This window comes from Halichoerus grypus, chromosome 8, assembly GCF_964656455.1.
Source record: "Halichoerus grypus chromosome 8, mHalGry1.hap1.1, whole genome shotgun sequence".
Lineage (NCBI taxonomy): Eukaryota > Metazoa > Chordata > Mammalia > Carnivora > Phocidae > Halichoerus > Halichoerus grypus.
The window spans coordinates 4,251,398-4,268,773 of NC_135719.1; the positions used below are offsets into that span (position 1 = coordinate 4,251,398).

At 52.9% G+C, this 17,376-nt stretch overlaps 1 protein-coding gene across 1 annotated transcript in view; it reads left to right on the forward strand.

Moving 5' to 3' along the window:
• Positions 1–17,376, forward strand: part of FSD2 (fibronectin type III and SPRY domain containing 2) — a 46,621-nt gene that overhangs the window by 24,998 nt on the left and 4,247 nt on the right. Inside the window, exons 5-12 of the mRNA XM_036068705.2 lie at positions 1,129–1,151; positions 2,150–2,271; positions 4,344–4,499; positions 6,755–6,889; positions 7,648–7,798; positions 9,957–10,090; positions 11,943–12,075; positions 16,585–16,761. Coding sequence (XP_035924598.1) covers positions 1,129–1,151; positions 2,150–2,271; positions 4,344–4,499; positions 6,755–6,889; positions 7,648–7,798; positions 9,957–10,090; positions 11,943–12,075; positions 16,585–16,761 — 1,031 coding nt within the window. The remainder of the gene's footprint in view (positions 1–1,128; positions 1,152–2,149; positions 2,272–4,343; positions 4,500–6,754; positions 6,890–7,647; positions 7,799–9,956; positions 10,091–11,942; positions 12,076–16,584; positions 16,762–17,376) is intronic.

The following is a 17,376-nucleotide window of genomic DNA, read 5'->3' on the forward strand; positions in this document are numbered from 1 at the left end:
GCTGTGGTCAGCCTCCATTTGGTTCCTGGATGTTCACGATGGCGAGGAGGTCACCGCACGTCTCTGGGCAGCTTTGCCGTGAGAGGCTGAGCAGACCCGTACACGGCTGACCCCTGCCCTCCACTGCTGCTCAGGACTTCCCCAGCCTCAGTTTCTCTCTCCTAGAGACCCGTCCCCTCGCCGGGAGCGGAGCAACATCAGTGCTCTGAGAGTTTTCTCGTCACCTCAGGTGGCCCCTTCGAGCCCCAGGGAGGAGGTTGTCTGGGCTAAAAAGGCACCTCCAACTCTCCAGTTACAAGCGCACCAATTTTAAATCTTTATAAACTCAAACATAAAAAAAAAAATCCATTTTTTAATTTCCTTGAAATCCAGTTAAATCTGACCTGAAGGCCCCACGCCGCCGGACTGTGGGAATTTCAATCTCGGTCAGAGGTGGGGTCCCCTTTCTTCACAAGATCCCACAGGAATCTGGGCGGTTGTGGTGTCCGGGATGGGAGGGAGGGGCCCTCAGCCGCCAGAGCTTCCCAATTGCCACATACAACCTCCACGCTGACCCCGGGCCTCCACACTGACCCCCGGCCCGTGGCGGTCCCTTCAAGCCTAGCAGCACTTCCTTCCTGCCCTACTCCTGCTTGGGGCAAGGGACCTGCAACAGAGGCTGGAAAGCAAGTTGGCAGGCCCCGTGAGAGCCCCCAACATGCAGACCTCGTGAACCACTGGTCCCACAGTATGGCTGTATCTCAGAGACGTAATCCCGAGCGCGCAGAACGCGGTATGTGCGAAAGCGTTCTCACTGATGTTTCTAATGATGACGCCTTAGCAGTAGCCAAAACGTCCATGAACAGAGGAACGGCTGCACAACAATGGCGTTCGCCTTCAGTGAACTGTTGTGCAGTCTCAGGTTGGCGGAACAGAAGAGCATCTATCCCGTGGAGCGCTCACGCAGCGCATCCCATTCAGGGCCAGAGCGCGGGCCTCGGCGGGGTGGTCTTGTTAGAGGTCTTGTGAGAGCCTTTCTTTTTCCCCATTTCCAAGTCTTAAAATGCGTTTGTGTCATTATATCGTTCGAAAAAGAAATGTATTTGCAAAATCAGTTTGATGTTTTCTCCTTTTCCTCCTCCTCTTTAGGATGCTGTGGCCATGGCTGACAGGTAATACTTTTGTTCTGAAACACGTTTTCTCCTTCTGTTCCTTTCTCTGTTCCTCTAGTTTTCCAAATAGACTCAGTTCCCCTTGGGTGTATGGTCCCAGTTTCAGCTTTTGTGTCTGCCCCTAAGATCAAATAGCACTGGCTTTGGAGGGAAGATGGGGGTCACAAGGACCCGCTAGCACTGAATCTCAGGATCCCAGGGCTGGAAGGGAGCGTATGGCCAGGCCCAGCCAGCAAGCCTGTGGTCGGATCTCCTTCGTGAGCCCCTCCTTTCACCAGGAGGAACCAGGATCCAGTGTCCCCAGCATCCCCCAGCTGTGCCAGGACCCAGACGAAGCACCGCAGAAAGTATGCACATCGTGGAGTCAGACAGGAGTTCAAATGCTGCTCCCCCCCAGGACCCTGGGCAAGTCCAGCCGGCCTAGGACCCACCTTCCTGATCTGCAGACAAGAACAGTTTTATGGGAATTAAATGAGACATCTGTAAAGCAACATGCATGCTGAAGCTTGATAACATAAGGGTTAAGAGAACAGGTTCTGGCAAAGGACAGACCTGGTTTCAGATTCTGCCCCTGCCACTCACAAACCCCATGACTGCCAGGAGGCAGGAACGCTCAGAGCCCCTGTCCACCCTTAGCAGGTTGAGTGCGCTTGGCCCCATGGAGAAGAAGCCCCCCATTCTGTACATCTTGGGGCCTGGGGTGGCGTGTGGGGATGGGAGCTTCCAGATCAACACCTGTGCATGCCCCACAGCTGACCCCCTTCCCTCCCCTCAAATGCACAGATCAGTCCCACCCTTCCCCATTGGAGACCCCATTGGAGACCCCCTGGGTCAGTCGCCAAAGCAGATGGCAGAAGGCAGCCAGCAGCATATTAAAATAAAGAAGTAAAAACCCAGCAAAGAAGCCCCTCTCGTGTATTACTAGGGACCCACACAGTAGACACACCCTAAGGAGCATGCCTCTTCATTCTCATTAGCGCGTCTTTTTATGCCAACAGACTTGGAAGATTCTTGAATACAGAAACAGACGTGGAGATCTCTACACAGCCTGACTTTGAAGACCAGACTCTGGACTTCTCTGACGTGGAGCAGCTCATGGGCTCCATTAACACCATCCCAGGTGCATATTTCACCTGCGTGCGTGCTTCCCACAAAGTTCCAGTTCCCTGAGCTTTGAGTTAGACATTTTGATGGCTAAAAAAATCATAAAGATTTAGGAGCAGGTATTCGTTCATTCTAATTTCATGTCTTTATGGCTCGTAAGGGGGAGAACAGTGGCTGACCTCCCCTGGCGTAAGTGCCTACCTCACTTTCCAGGGAGCCAACATCAGGCCCCGGGCAGCCTTGAAATACTTTTTGTTTATAGCTTGCCCAGATTCACAAACACCTGTTCACCTGCCCGAGTTACTCCAAGTAAGTAGCCCGAATTTTACTTACTTGACTAGCACAGTGGGTAGTAGATGAGCTTTGAGATCCCGTGGAGCTGGTGAGAATCCCAGGCCTGCTACCTCCTAGCTGTGTGACTCTGGACAACTTAACTACCTTCTCTGAGTCTTTCCTTGTCTGCAAAATGGACATAATAATGCCTCCTGGGGATATGGTGACAATTATATGAGGTGATATATGTATAGTATGTCACATGGTACCAGATACCTCTTAAAAATATTGTGACTACTGATTTCTAAGAATAATATCGTAATTCAGCTTTTTTTTTTTGACTGCTCACCTTCTCTTTCTTACCAACCCCTAACTACATTGTAAAAATGTTGTATATATCATTTTAGGTTTTTCATTTACACAGATATTTTGAAATAAGAAGGGAATTATTTTCTTTTGTAACCTTTTTTTATCAATTATGATTAATATTTTCTTGCACTGATAAGTTCGTCTATAATGTCATTTTAATGAGTATATACCTTGATTTCTTTACTTAATCTTCAACTGGATTGGATGCTGGGATGTTTCTAGTTTTTCCCCATTAGAAACCACACTGTAATGGACATCCTTAATTATAAATCTTGGAGGCCATTCTTAGACTCATGGCTCGAGGGGTGATTTCACTGAGCTATGATGTCCATTGGATGATCCTTTCCCCTTCTAGGGATGGTGCTGCCCAAATAATCAGGCCCCAGCATTTAGAAAGAAAAGCACTATCACCCAAGTCAGTGCTTGAGACACATGGACACCTCACCTCCCCTGAGTCCAGGTCCTGTGCAGACCACCCCCTCCTGCCCACATCTGCAGCCTCCTGAGCAGGTTCCCAACCCCCGGGCCATCTCTCTTCTCACTGCATCTCCTGCTCTTCTTGCTGTGGGGCTGTTCCTCGCAGGGTATAGAAGGACACCCGCTGTCCCTCCCAGACTTTGTCGGTTGGGGATACGGGTGTCTTTCTCTTCCTCCCCTCCTTTGTCATGTCAGGACCTTCCAGGCCCTGGCCAGAGGGGAAAGGCTGAGCTGTGGCTAAGTAAACTCCTTGGAGTTTGGTTGTGTTCTTACCTGGCCTGAGCACTGTCAAAATTGGAAGCTGAGGTTGTTGAACCAAGCCTGGGTTGGAGGGAAGTCCTGGCATGGGAGAAGAATCATGGAGGAAAAACCAGGAGTGTTTCCTAGTTATGTGTGAGTCAGGGGAGTGGGGAGGCAGAAGTATTAACCTACAGAGAATTAACGAATTGACTCAGCAGATGGATTCTAAAGATGGTGGTTCTCAAAAGCACAACGGCACCCAACCCAGTCTTCTCTCATTATAACGAAGACATAGCCGTTGGACGGGTCCCCAAAGAAAGCAGAGCTTCCCTGTTGAAGACTTCTCTCCCTCCGTGGCTCACTTCAGGGTTGCAGCCACACCCCTGTGGTCCTGGCTGTCTTGCCTCTTTGGATGGCGTGGAAGGGGTCAAAGGACCCGAACCTAGGGCAGGTCTGGCAAACCACACCCAGCCTGAGTCCTTGTCACGGAGCCGTCTGCCCCACGCTTGTGTGGGTTTGTCAGAGCAGGAATGGACATGCTGGTTGTTGCTCGCAGGCTCAAGGTTGGGAGGGTTGGCCTTCCTGACCTTGTCCAGGCTGGGCCGCTGCTTCCACTGCCAAAGCCCGTAGATGGGTCGGGGGACCAGTAGTCCTAAGACCGGGGCCACTCCCATCCCACCTCTACGTAAGGCTCCTCACTTGTTTGTTTTCTCCCTTTTCCTTGTCTAGCTCCTTCTGCTCCGGTGATAAACCCACAGGCCCCCAACTCTGCCACGGGGTCCTCCGTCCGAGTGTGCTGGAGCCTGTACTCTGATGACACCGTGGAGAGCTATCAGCTATGCTGCCGGCCAGTGCAGGACAGCTCGCCTGGGAAGGACCAAGCAGGTGAGGCTCTGCAAGGACACACTCACGTTCTGCAATGGCCAAGGGCCCTCAGAGGCCAGGGCCCTGCCTTCCTAGCGATCAGAAGGGCAGAGGTGGGATGAATCTGTGCATCTGTCGTGATCTAGAAACTGCCCAGAGGACGGGATGCAGGCAGGTGAGCGTGGCAGAAAGGGCGAGAAAAGCAAGTTGGCTGGGGAGAGTCACAAGGCCAGGCTAAGGTGTCTGGAGTGTAGATAGAGCTGTCAGGTCAGAGTTGCCCTTGGGATGAGTCCCTGGCTGCACTGTGTGCAGGAAAGGTGGGGACACCCCTCCTTGAGGAGGCCCAGCTGGGCTGTCTGGGTTCTAATGGGCCTAGCCTGTGAGGGGAGGGTAGGCTGGCTCTTCTCAGAGCAACCCTGTGTTGGTAGAGACCGGAAGGGTAGCCCACAGACCCTCATGAGGGGTAGGGGGCCTCTGCAGCTTGGACAGGCTACTGCTGCTCAGACCCACGTTCCCAGGCTGAGCAAGCTCCTGGGAACAGACCCTAGCCTCACTTGGGGCAGCCCATCCTCTTCCCAGGGAAATGGAGCTGGCTGGTGTGGGGCTAGGCCTGGGGTAGCTGCCTCCCCCCGCCCCACGTAACAGATAAGCCATTTACCTGTTGAGAAGAGCGGGTCAGACGGTAGAGGAGCCCCAGGTGAGCCCCTGGAGGAAACGGGGGACCAAGGCTAGCCGGCAGGGCCTGTCCTTTGTGCATGGAGGCAGAGCGAGGTTGGGGGAGAGGGCCTTGGGGATTTCCACTTTATGGACGCAGAGACTGAGACCCCGGGAGAAATGAGCTGTCCATGGGGACACATTGGGTGATGGCAGAACCAGGACAAGAGTCAAGTCTGCAGGCTCCCTGCACAGAGCTCTGCTCCTTGTACCAGGCCAGGCAGGTGGAGGGTTCTAGGTGCCGAAAGTGAGGATGGTTTTTCTGACCAGGGACCAGGAAGGAAGGGGATTTTTAAAAAAATTTAAATTCAATTAATTAACATATAGTGTATTATTAGTTTCAGAGGCAGAATTCAGTGTTTGATCAGTTGCCTATAACACCCAGTGCTCATTCCATTACGTGCCCTCCTTAACGCCCATCACCCAGTGACCCCATCCCCCACCCACCTCCCCTCCAGCAACCCTCAGTTTGTTTCTTAGAGTTAAGAGTCTCTTATGGTTTGTGTCCTTCTCTAATTTTGTCTTATTTTTCCCTCCCTGTGACTCTCTGTTTTGTTTCTTAAATTCCACATAGGAGTGAGATCATATGATAATTGTCTTTCTCTGATTGACTTATTTCACTTAGCATCATACCAGGAAGGGGAATTCTTAAGAAAAGTAAGTTTAAGTGATGCTAAGGGAGGTCAGAATAAGGTGAGCAGACGGTGAGGGTGGTCTGAGCAAAGACTTAAGAGGGCACAGTGGGGAAAGAGGAAGACTTTAGAAGGGAAGTCTGGGACCAAGAAGCCAGACCTGATTAAGCCCAGCTCTTGTCGTGAATCCACTCTGTTGATACTCCCTGTAGATGCGCAAAAGAAGCCAATGTGTGTGGGCTGTTCCTGGCAATCTGTGAAGATTTTTTAAATGGACTGCTTTGTGATAAAGGAACTGATATCAGAGGGTGGATTCATGAGTTTTCACTGCCTTCCAAGAGTCTGGGGAGGTTTGGAGGTGTATCAGTTAGCTTTTGCTGTGTAACAATACCCTACCCCACCCTACTCCACACATATATACACAACTTGTTGCTTAAAATGACAAACATTTATTATTTCTGATAATTCTGTGAGTTGGCTGGATATTCTTCTGGTCTGGGCCAGCTGGGGTAGGGCTGGATGGTCTGGGATGGCCTCCCTTAAAGATCTGGGGACACGGCTGTGACGGATGGGATGACTTGGACGGCACCTGGTCTCATTGTCCAGGAGGCTGGCTCGGGCTTGTTCACACGGAAACGGACGTGTTCCCAGCAGCAAGAAGACAAGCCTCTGTGTACCGGCATTTCCCAAGCCTTTGCCTGCCAGCATCCTGCTTGCTGCTCTCCCATTGGCCACGGCAAGTCCCACGGCTGAGCCCATCAAGGGATGGCAGGAAAAACCGAACCACATTGCAGAGGAGTGCACTTGCAGGGATGGGAGGAATCTGTGGCCAGTTTTGTAATCTACTACAGGGAGATTCAGCACAACTAATCTGGAGCTACTTGGCCTATTTTTAGGGTTGAATTCTTGTCTTTTTTTTTTTTTTTTCAGAGTTTACAATGACTGTCAAAGAAACCTACTGCGCAGTGACAAATCTTGTGCCAAATACCCAGTATGAATTTTGGGTCAAAGCTCAGAACGGGGCCGGCCCCAGCCCCGCCAGTGAGCGTGCGCTGTACATGACAGGTAATGGGGCCCACTTGTGTCTGGAGCAGGACCTTACCCCAGGGGATGCGGGGGTCACGGCTTCCTAGATGTGGCAGGAGCCTCGATTTCATTTGGCAGGGCAGGAATAGCTGTATATTTTTCTTTCACTGAATGCACCAAATCTGAATTCCTAGAAAGGAAGGGACACTTGCTCAGAGTTGGTCTCAGAATACCAAAAAGCCTGCTCACGATCACAGTGCTGTAGCACTTTTCAACCCCCTTCTGCTCCGGGAACGTGGGAAAGGGATGTCCCGTGTCTTGGTCCATCTGGGTGGCCATAACAGAACAGCCCAGACCGAGGGGGTCATAAACGACAGACATTTAGCTCACGGCTGTGGAGGCTGGAGGGTCCAAGGTCACGGTGCCAGTATGTTCAGTGTCTGATGAGAAGCCTTCCTGGTTCAGCGTGCCGGGCTCTGTTCCAGCTGAGTCCTCACACAGCACAAAGGGGCTAGAGAGCTCTTTGGGTTCTCTTTTATAAGAGACGTCCTCCTTCTCATCTCCCAGAGACCCCACAGACCATCACATTGGGGAATAGGTTTCAACACATGAATTCGGCTGGGGGGAGGGTTGTCGGGGGGGACACAGATACTCCGGCTGTTGCACCCGGTTTGCTTTTTCTTGCACCAAATCTCTTTTGTGCAAGGACAGTGCTCGTGCTGTCTGGCCAGGCTCCGGGCACACTGGCTGGGTGTAAGCAGGATGGCTGTTCATCTCTCCCTTTGTCCTGCACCCAGCACCTTCCCCTCCCATCATAAAAAGCAAAGAGATACGGAGCTGCGAAGAGGCTGCGCTCATCTGCTGGGAGTCTGGAAACCTGAATCCCGTGGACTCATACACGGTGGAGCTGACCCAGGCGGAAACCCCTGAAGCATCGGGCGTGACCGAGTGAGTCCCGGGGCTGTTCGCTGGGCACAAGAGGCCTAATGCCTGACGCAGTGACACAGCTCAGGAAATGCGTGGGGTCCGGAGGGAAGGTCAGAGTTCGGGACACATGGGAACCTTAATTTGGGGCTACTTTGTTTTAATGAGAAGTTGCTGGAATGGTATTACTGAAAGTGTGTGATGAGTGAATAAATGGTTTAAACCTCGGGTTGGCTTTCTCAGCCCGACAACGGTTTACCGTTCATTCATTCAGCAAGTATTGCGGGCCTAGATGGTGCCAAGTCCTGTGCCTAGGCTCTGGGAGACTAGACAGACAAATTTCCTCCCCTACGGAGCTGACTGGCAAGTGGGGGCAAACAGAAAACAAGAAAACAAATGCATAAGGTGCTGGAGGAACTGAGAGACCCACCCCGCTGGAATTGAAAGGGGAGGGAGAGCATCATGAGGCAAAACAAAAGAGGTTAGAGTTCCGCGCACAAAGAACTTTGTGTCCGTGGTGGGAGGCTGTCTGGAGGCCCACGTCCACCCCTGGCTGGCGGAGCTGAAGGTGTTCACAGTGGATGAGGCTGGGATCAGCTGCCCCAGGGGCCCGCAGGTCCCACGGGTGTGTAGCTGTGTGCAGTGGAGGACACATGGATACACCTCTGGTCTACAACTAGGCAGTCCCAGAGTTTACAGAAGAGGGGTGAACCAGCCAGGGAGCCCAGGACAGCCAGCACGTCCAGGGGATGCCCAGCTGTGGAGCACAGAGTGCATCCACCTGGCTCTGGAGAAATGGAAGAGGCAGGGCTGCTGTCAACTCTTAGGGAAGACGGGCTCCTCTCTGCTGAATGCCGGGCTGGAGCCTGGCCATCTGTCCCATGCACCCTCTGTTCCAGGTAGAATGCATGTGTCCATAGCCATAGCAGGGCTGACCTTGGTTATTCTAGAAATACTCAGGAGTGGGGCAGGGCTGGTCCGATGGCTCTGGCCACCTGAATGATCCAGATTTCCTTTGCAATTTGTGGTGATGCCTTAGGAGCACCCAACACCTAGCACCAGCCCACAGCGACGGGTGGTCAGTGACCTGGGTGATCTGGGGTAGCGCCTGCTCTCCTAGTACAAGTCTAATCATCTTGAAGAAAAGACAAAACTCCCTCACACACTAGCCCTTTCCTGCTAGCTCACCCCGTACCAGCTTCTCTTCCCTGTCTGGCTCCAGCCACACTGTCACACTTCAGTTCTCCTCCTTCCCGCGCTCCTTCCCGCCACATGCCTGTTCTACGGAGGAGACTCCTGCCCCGTTTCGTCCAGTGACTTCCAAGTCATTCTTCAGAGCTCAGCTCAAAAGTCCCCTCTGCAGCATCAGGCACTCTGTAGTACGCCGTCACCATGTCATGGTCACCACCTCACATTTCCTCCCGTGGTGGCTTGAGGAGTGCCTCGCTACCCATCCGGACTATGAGCTCTGTGAGGCCAGGGACTACGTTAGTTTTCCCCAGAGCCTCCGTCTGCAGCGCCCAGAACCTAAGGTGCCTGGTTAATATTTAGTGAAGGACGTGGGAATGTGCCCCTGTGGCCTGAAGCTGCAGCCTTCAGGACGACCTGGATACCCAGGCCTCGTCGGGTGAGGGTGTGGTATCCGGAAACGGGCATCACCCCGAAGGCTTCTCTTTTCCCCTGGGTTGAAATGGGTTTAGCAGTTGCAGGACTAGACAATGGCAGTTATGAGCCTGTATTCGTGTCCAGTAGAATTTAAATAAATTGGGTTTTTCCCAGGAGGCTTCTGTTTGTCCATCAACACAGACGGAGGCCTGCTAGAGGCCCAGCGCTGGGCTCAGGTAGGTGGTCCTCAGCCCCGGTCAGCCAGCCCAGGTGGGCGCACCGCATCCCAGTGCATGCCTACCTCCACTGACACAGCATTAGACGCCAGGCGTGGGGCTAGGTGCCCGGGCCCCCAGGGTGGGGATCCCAGAGGGAAGAGGGCCACACACACCAGGAGTCACAAAGGAACGAGGAAAGTGGACTGTGGGAGGACACGCTCCTGGCAGTGCTGCTGTTGGTCGGAGAACGGGGGTGCGAGGCTGGGTTTAAATTCCCAGCTTCGAAGGGGAGGCCTGGTGGCAGGGCCTGGCCGCCCGGTCCCACCGCGCGGTGACCGTGGCTCTGCTTCCTCGTGCAGGTCGGTTGTGGGCATCCCATCCTGCGAGTCCCTGGTGCAGCTGCAGCCCAGGCAGACCTACACGATCTACGTCCGAGCCCTCAACGTGGGGGGTCCCAGTGCAAGGAGCGAGCCTGTGACAGTGCACACCACAGGTAAGTGCCCGGGCCACATGCTCCCGGGGACCTAAGGGAGCCGCCCTGTGGCCGACCAGAGCTGCATGACTTCGCTGGAAAATATGGCAAGTCAGGCCAGGAAGGGGTTCGGGGATGTCAAGGCCCTGGGGTCCATTTTATAGACAGGGGACTGGAGGCCCAAGTCATAGAGCAGTTTGGTGGCGACTCAGGGGTCTTTCTCCATGCCCTCAGGTCGGCTAGAGGCTTGTCACCCTGGACCTGGGTGGCCCAGACACCTCATTGCTCACACAGGCCACACGCCACCCTTGGGATGGCATCGTTATGCCCAGCAGGGGCTTTTGGCCTTGGCGGGTCTCCTGTTTCTGCTGTCAGCCCCAGAATCTCCCACCCACCCACAGGCCCAGCTTGGACCTGGCTGCTCAGCCTCTTCCTAGGCCCTGTCTGGCCCTGGTGGGTGCCACACCCCCAAGCCCAGCCCCGTCCCCTTCTCACTTGCCATCCTCCTGTCACACAAACCCAGATCTTGGGCGAGCAGAGACATCGCTAGCAACACTCCCTAACTCTGCTTTCCCAGCACTGCTTAGCTGCGGGCTCTGAGCTTTGTCACCGTGCCCTGGGTCCCAGTGGCTCTTCGACCCCTCACAGAGCCAATCCTGCTCAGGCTGGCTGACGGGGCGGCGGGCAGGTAGGAAGCAGAAGCAGAGAGCTGGAGCCCGGGCTCTGACTGGGATCGTTCCCTAAGGGACGTTGTGTCATTCTGTCCTCCTTTCCAACGCCGGGAGGAGAGCTGTGTGATTAATTCCTGCCCTGTTTCTTCCACACAGATGGGGAAAAACCAGCTGAGGGGCCACGGAAAGCCCCAGAGCTGGTGTGGGCTCGTGCTGGGATTAGGACTCAGGTTTTTCTGTTCTGTTGGCCCGGGGCCTGCCTTTACTTGGCTGGTCCTCCTCGTTTTCTGTGCTGACCTGGTGTTTTGAAATGTCAAATTCGGGCTGTTTCAGTGAGAGAGAACAGAGCAAAAGCTACAGCCAGCTCTTGATTATTCAGTCATTTCTGACTTAGTTTGTTCATATAAATTTTTTTAAGAGTGTATTTATGAAAGGGGCACCTGGGTGGCTCAGTCGGTTAAAGCATCTGACTCTTGATCTCAGCTCAGGTGTTGAGCTGAGGGTCCTGAGCTGAGATGGTGACGCCCGAACCCAGGTTTGAGATGAAGAGAAGTAACAGGATAGGAACTTGAGAAAAACAGAACTTAGCTTTAAGACACAGGAGTGGAGAATGAGTCATTGTGCTCTCAAATGACAGATATTTTTTTTTACTAAATAATTTGTTCTTCAATCTATTCCGTACCACTTTGTGATGGGCTTTGTTTTAACCATGATTTGGGGAGGGCTGTCATCTCCTTCCCTCTCCCCCACGGCCCTAATTGAAATGTTGAATTTCGCTTCCCTTTGTCAGATGGATCAGTAAGAATCTCCTCAATTCCTGTTTCCCCTGGCAGGTGGGTTAGAGGTTCCTGTCTGTGAGCCGGCGTTTACAGCCTCCCGGTTCAGAGAGCAAAGCCTCTGGAATCAGAGGGGCTTGGGGGTTCAAATTTGAGTTCTGTCATTTGTCGGTTGATTTTTTTAACCACCCATGCCTCAGTGTTCTCCTCTACAAGGGAAAATAATAACAGCTGTTTCTAAGGGTAATTGGTGAGGACTGAACGAGCGAAGACTTGCAATCCGCTCCTGGGAGCTAGGCACAGGGACCCTGGTGCAGGGTAACTGCCCCCCACCGCCGTGGTTAGGAACAGGAGGGGCAGGACCCTGCGAGGCCCAGGCTGCCGAGAGGAGGGGGCAGCAGTGATGGGCTGTTTCCACCTTCACAGGCAGCTGCTTTCCCCTGAACCAGCACACCTGCCATCCCTGGCTGAGCCTTTCTGAAGACGGGTTTACCGTCATGCGACGCGAAGGGAGAACCCCCGCGAAGGAGCCGCTCCCTGGCAACACCCAGTTCACCAGGTACTTTTTATCAGCCTCTCACTGGAACGTTCTGTGAACCTCCCTAATACTCGCTGTTGTTCAGGTGAAAGTGGGTGATGACAGATGCCGTCTTGAAGAGGGAAAGAGGTCCCAGAAATGGATGAGGGCCGAGAGGCCTGGTGGGGAAGGGAGGCTGGGGAGGTGGAGGGAAAGGGTCTGGCTGGTGTGGGCTGAAGACACATGTGGCCGTGGAGGTCGGGTCCTGGGCGGGAGGAGCCGGACCACGAAGCCAGGTTGAGCGTCACACCAGCAGGCAGCGGGAGAGCTGGACGAGGACAGGACGGAGGTCTCCCAGGGCTGGGCCCCGCACTCCATCTCCTACACCGTGAAACCTTATTTTAAAACTCCTGATGAAAACCCACAATGGGGTGGGGGGGTCGCGTGGGTGGCTCAGTCGTTAAGCATCTGCCTTCAGCTCAGCTCATGATCCCAGCATCCTGGGATCGAGCCCCGCATTGGGCTCCCTGCTCCGCAGGAGGCCTGCTTCTCCCTCTCCCACTCCCCCTGCTTGTGTTCCTGCTCTCGCTGTGTCTCTCTCTGTCAAATAAATAAATAAAATCTTAAAAAAAAAAAAAAAGAAAAAGAAAACCCACGATGGAGCCTGAGCCAGAGTTGGCGGGGAAGACGGGGTTTGCGCTAGTGCCTGAGCTGAGGGAGGGGTGGTCCCCCAAAGGTGGGCGCCGTCTGTCTACATCTGTAGCTGTTTCCAGACCTTAGCGCTCCATTCACGTTGAATGGAGCTTTCCAAATACTTAAAGCAGACTTGAACTCAGGAGCAAATACACGCTACTGAAATAGAAAAGTCAAAGCAATGGGAGAGAAAGAACAAATAGGTTACGTTCAAGAGCGAATTCCATTTCCAGGCTTACACATGAAGGGTGGCTCTCAGCTTCCCAGCAGTCAGGAAGAGAAGAGGTGGTGGTGGGTTGGATTTAGAGTCGAGAGGATCTTCTAAGGAGGAAAAGGGGCTCTCCTATGGGGGCCGCAAGGGCCACTGACGCAAACAGTATCCAGCCTCCCTGCCGGGGTCCTCCACTCTCCCGGGGCTGGCTCCTCCTCTGATGTTGGCTCCCTGCTGGCGTATCTACTATGTGTGTATTAAGCACCTACTGTATGTAAGTGTTAGTGTGCACAGGGTACAGTGGAAGACTTTATCCTTGCCCGCCTCTGCCCGTTGAGCCCAGGGTTGGGGGGCATGGAGAAGGGTAGGAAGCCATAAAGGTCTTACCTGTGTTTAAAAAAAAAATTCAACGGAGTATATTTTATTTTTTTATTTTTTATTTTTTATTTTTTATTTTTAAAGATTTTAATTATTTGAGAGAGAGAGAAAGAGAGAGAGAGAATGACAGAGAGCACAGGTAGGGAGGAGGAGGAGCAGGCTCCCTGATGAGCAGGGAGTCCAATGTGGGGCTCGATCCCATGACCCTGAGATCATGACCTGAGCCAAAGGCAGACACTTAACCAACTGAGCCACCCAGGTGCCCCTCAACGGAGTAGATTTTAAAGATCGTATTGGCTTTATTCAGTGATGTACGAACTGGGCAGGAGCTGCAAGGAGCTGTACAAGATGAAAGACTTCCATGGGCCGAGTGAGCAGGAGCAAAGACGTTACGGAGGGCAGCAGGTGGTTGTGGCAGGCTAAACTCTTTCAGGGGCAGCAGGGTTCCTCAGGCATGTCACCTCACTAGTGCTCATCAGGCAATGGCTGGTTGACCGGTTTAAGATTCCAGATCTGAGAGAACTGTCACTGTAACTGGGTTGTCTCGGTTTGGTGACATGGGGCTTAGCATGATGGACTCCACTTTGGGCCTGTTGTCCTGTTTCCAACCTGTTTGGTACCTGGCTGGTACCAGTGTGAGGTGTCTCTCTCGGGCAGTTCCCAGGTAGGCCCCTCCCCGTGGCGGCCCCTCCCAGCCCACCAACCCCCGCACCTACAGCTCGAGGTCTGCCGAGGTCTGCTGGGCCCTCCCGGGAAGTTCTCTGGGACAGGATCCTCTCAAGAACAACACGAAGGCAGCTTTCATGCAGTGGGTTCCATTCCCACCAGGTCCCCTGAAAGCACCCACCTCTGACCCGGCCGGTGCTCCTTCACTCTGTGTGAACCACAGGAAAGCTCCCTGGGCAGACAGAGCCTCACGTCTCCAGCTCCAGCCCCTCGGTGTTGCACTGAAAGTTGCGAAACAGTTTTTGGGTCTAGCACCTCACCTGGAAGTACGGGAAAGCTCCCCATCTAGTGCTCTGTTCGTGGCTTTTTGGGGCCCAGCCAAGCTGAGTTAGTCCCATTTCAGTATTGTTACCGGTCTATCTGTTGCCCTGTGAAACACCATGCTGGGTGCTGGGGGTAAGAGACAAAGATACCGTCCCTGCCCACCTGACTCAGACTGGCAAGTCGGGGAGACACAGGTGTCAGACACACCTATGAAGTAAGTTTTTAGACGTATGGACAAGCATTGTAGGAGCCCCAAGGAGGAAGGCTTCCCGCAGGGGCAAGGGCTGGAAGGATAAATGGGGATCCTCCAGGCCGACGGTGGATTGAGTGCCTTCTGCCTGTACAAACAGCAGAAGCCAGAGAGGCTGTCTGTTGGGAGAACCACGAGCAGCTGAGTGTGTCAGGGGTGTAGGGTCCATAACGGGAGGAGGCAGGAGATGAGGCGGGAAAGATGGACTCGTTCTAGTGCAAAACAGGTTTGGATCTTACCCTTCCGGTTGTGGAGCATTCAAGTAGGGGAAGTGACAGGGTCAGATTTACATTCCAAAAGGATCACACTGGCCGAGAAGTGTGAGCTAGGGAAGTGTGTGTGTTGGGGCGGGGGGCAAGGAGACCAGAGGAGAGTGGCCAGCTGGTTAGGGGGCGGGCAGGGGCAGGACGGGTCAGGGGCTGTAATTCTATGGAGTGCTGATCAAGTGCCAGACACGTTCCAAGTGCTTTACGTGGATGATCTCATTGAATCACCACAGCAGCCTGTGAGGTCCAGACCATCATCAGTCCAATTTGACAAATGAGAAAATTGAGGCACAGAGAAGTGAAGGAATTTGCCCACGAGCACACTGCTAGTAAGGGTTGGGGTCAGAATTCAACTAGAAGCTGAGCTTATAACCACTACATTATTCCTGTCTTAGTTTGCTGCCTTGGGTTATTAGGTAGATAGTAACTCTGTTAACTGAAATGGGAGAAAACATGAGGGGTAAATACCCCTCCCCACCACAAGCAAAACACACAGTTTGGTCGGCGGGAGAGGTAGGAAGGTGTAAGTTCCGTTTGGGACATTCTGAATGAGAGACAGCAGGTGGGTGGACATGTGGGTCTGGAGCTTGGAGTAGAGACAGCTTCGTTTTACAGAGGAGTGACTTTATGTGCAGTCTGCTTCCCAAAGCTTTGCGTGACCTTCAGAACTTGGGGTGTGAGCACGTGAGGGTGATCTGGCTGCAACATCTGTCACCCCATGGATCACCAGGGTTGATGTGGCTTATCTGGCTGGCTAGGCAGGGGTCCCCTTCCTCCCTCACCGCTCCATGCGCGTCCCTCCCAAAGCTGCACACTGGGTCGAAGAGGACGACCTTCCCGGATAGAGGAGGACCGTTCTTAGGTCAAGGGTATAGGAGTAGCTGCGCTCCCCTCTAGAACCTCCAACAAGCTCTGAAGGTCCATTTGTAGGAGAACATACGTAGTCAAGCTTCCAAGACTCCAGACACATCCCACGGAGGCCCTGCATGTGGCCGTCTGCCTTTAAAGAAAGAAAGAAACAAATAAATAAATAAGAACTTGGGGTCTGAGTAGAGATCATGTGTTAATGACAGCTAAACAAATCTGCCTAGGGATTTGGGGAGCCACCTTGAGTTGGCTAATGTAGGAATTTCCTGCCGGAGGTAGAATATTCATTTTGGAGATACGGATGTGGTCCAATTTCCAACGAGAACCTCTCTCTGGAGAATGCTGCATTGTTGTAAAACAAAACGTAACTCTGACCTTTGTAAGTGTAATTGTTCCCGGTGGCATCTTGGACGTAGATTCTGATCATCTGTGAGGAATTTGCTCTTCGCTCTTCTTGGGTCTGCGCCTGTGATGCGACTCCCCGTCTGCTGCTTGTGGCCGCCCCATGGTGGGCATCACCTCGAAGACCCTCGAGCTGGTTCGCAACCTCGAGCACATGGTTCTCCCGAGATGCTGAGTTCCGTGAGGTTTCAGTCCCTTTCTTTTTTTTTTTTATCGACAAGTGAACCAAACCTTTGTTACTCAAAAGGCCGATCATTTAAAAATGCAAACAGAGCCTTTTCTACCAGCGGGGTAAGGATCCTCTTGTGATCTCAGCATCGGTCAGACGGGCTTTGCGAGCTGAGGGCTGCCGCTTCGCGAGGGAGGCGGCCAGAAGCCCTCCCTCCACATTTATCGGCCACCTGCTGACCAGCCCCAACAGCTGGTGTCACTCAGCGGCACGGCCAGGCTGGTGTCGCCCCCAAATCACATGTGCTCCCACTTTCTAAACCCAGGTGTGTTGCCGTCATGGGGAATCTAATTCCAATCCGAGGGCGCCACTACTGGGAGGTGGAGGTGGACGAGCGTGCCGACTACACGGTGGGTGTGGCCTTTGAAGATGTCCCTAAACAGGAGGACCTGGGAGCAAACTGCCTGTCCTGGTGCATGAGGCACAGATTTGCATCATCGAGGTAAAGTAACATCCAGACAGCCAGCGTTAAAATTTGCTTTGAAAGAAGAGATCAGGAGGTTTCCCTAGCAATAACTAAGGCCTACAGTATGTCTTAGGAAGTATTTTAGGGTATTTCAGGGCTCTTTTCTAGCCCTTTTCCCTAAAGTCCAGATGAGAAGAGAAAGAGCAGCTTTGGGATAAAAGTAGCTAAACTTCACAGAGAGCTTGTTCTGCACCAAGCACTGTTCCACACTCTTAGATGTACTATCCCATTTACTCCTCACAATTCTCTTATCCCATTTTAAAAATAAGAAAGCTATGCCTCACAGAAGTTGGATAATCCACCCAACATAGGTTTTCAGAGCTTGGAATCAAATCCAGGCAGTCTGGCTCCAAAGACAGCATTCTTCACCACTAAGTGATTGGTTTTTCGTGTTCAACTTGTGTTATTAAATGGATACAGTTTGGTTTGAAGCCCCAATTGCGTCTTTGTAAGCGGGCAGAGGCTTAACAGTTACGGCTCATTCTGGCTTGCTTCTGCTGCTAAGCACTCTATCGTCTCCGCATGGACTAGTTCTAAAAAGCTGGGAAAATCCCATGAGGCCCCCAGGCCAGTGGACATTGTCAGACTTGG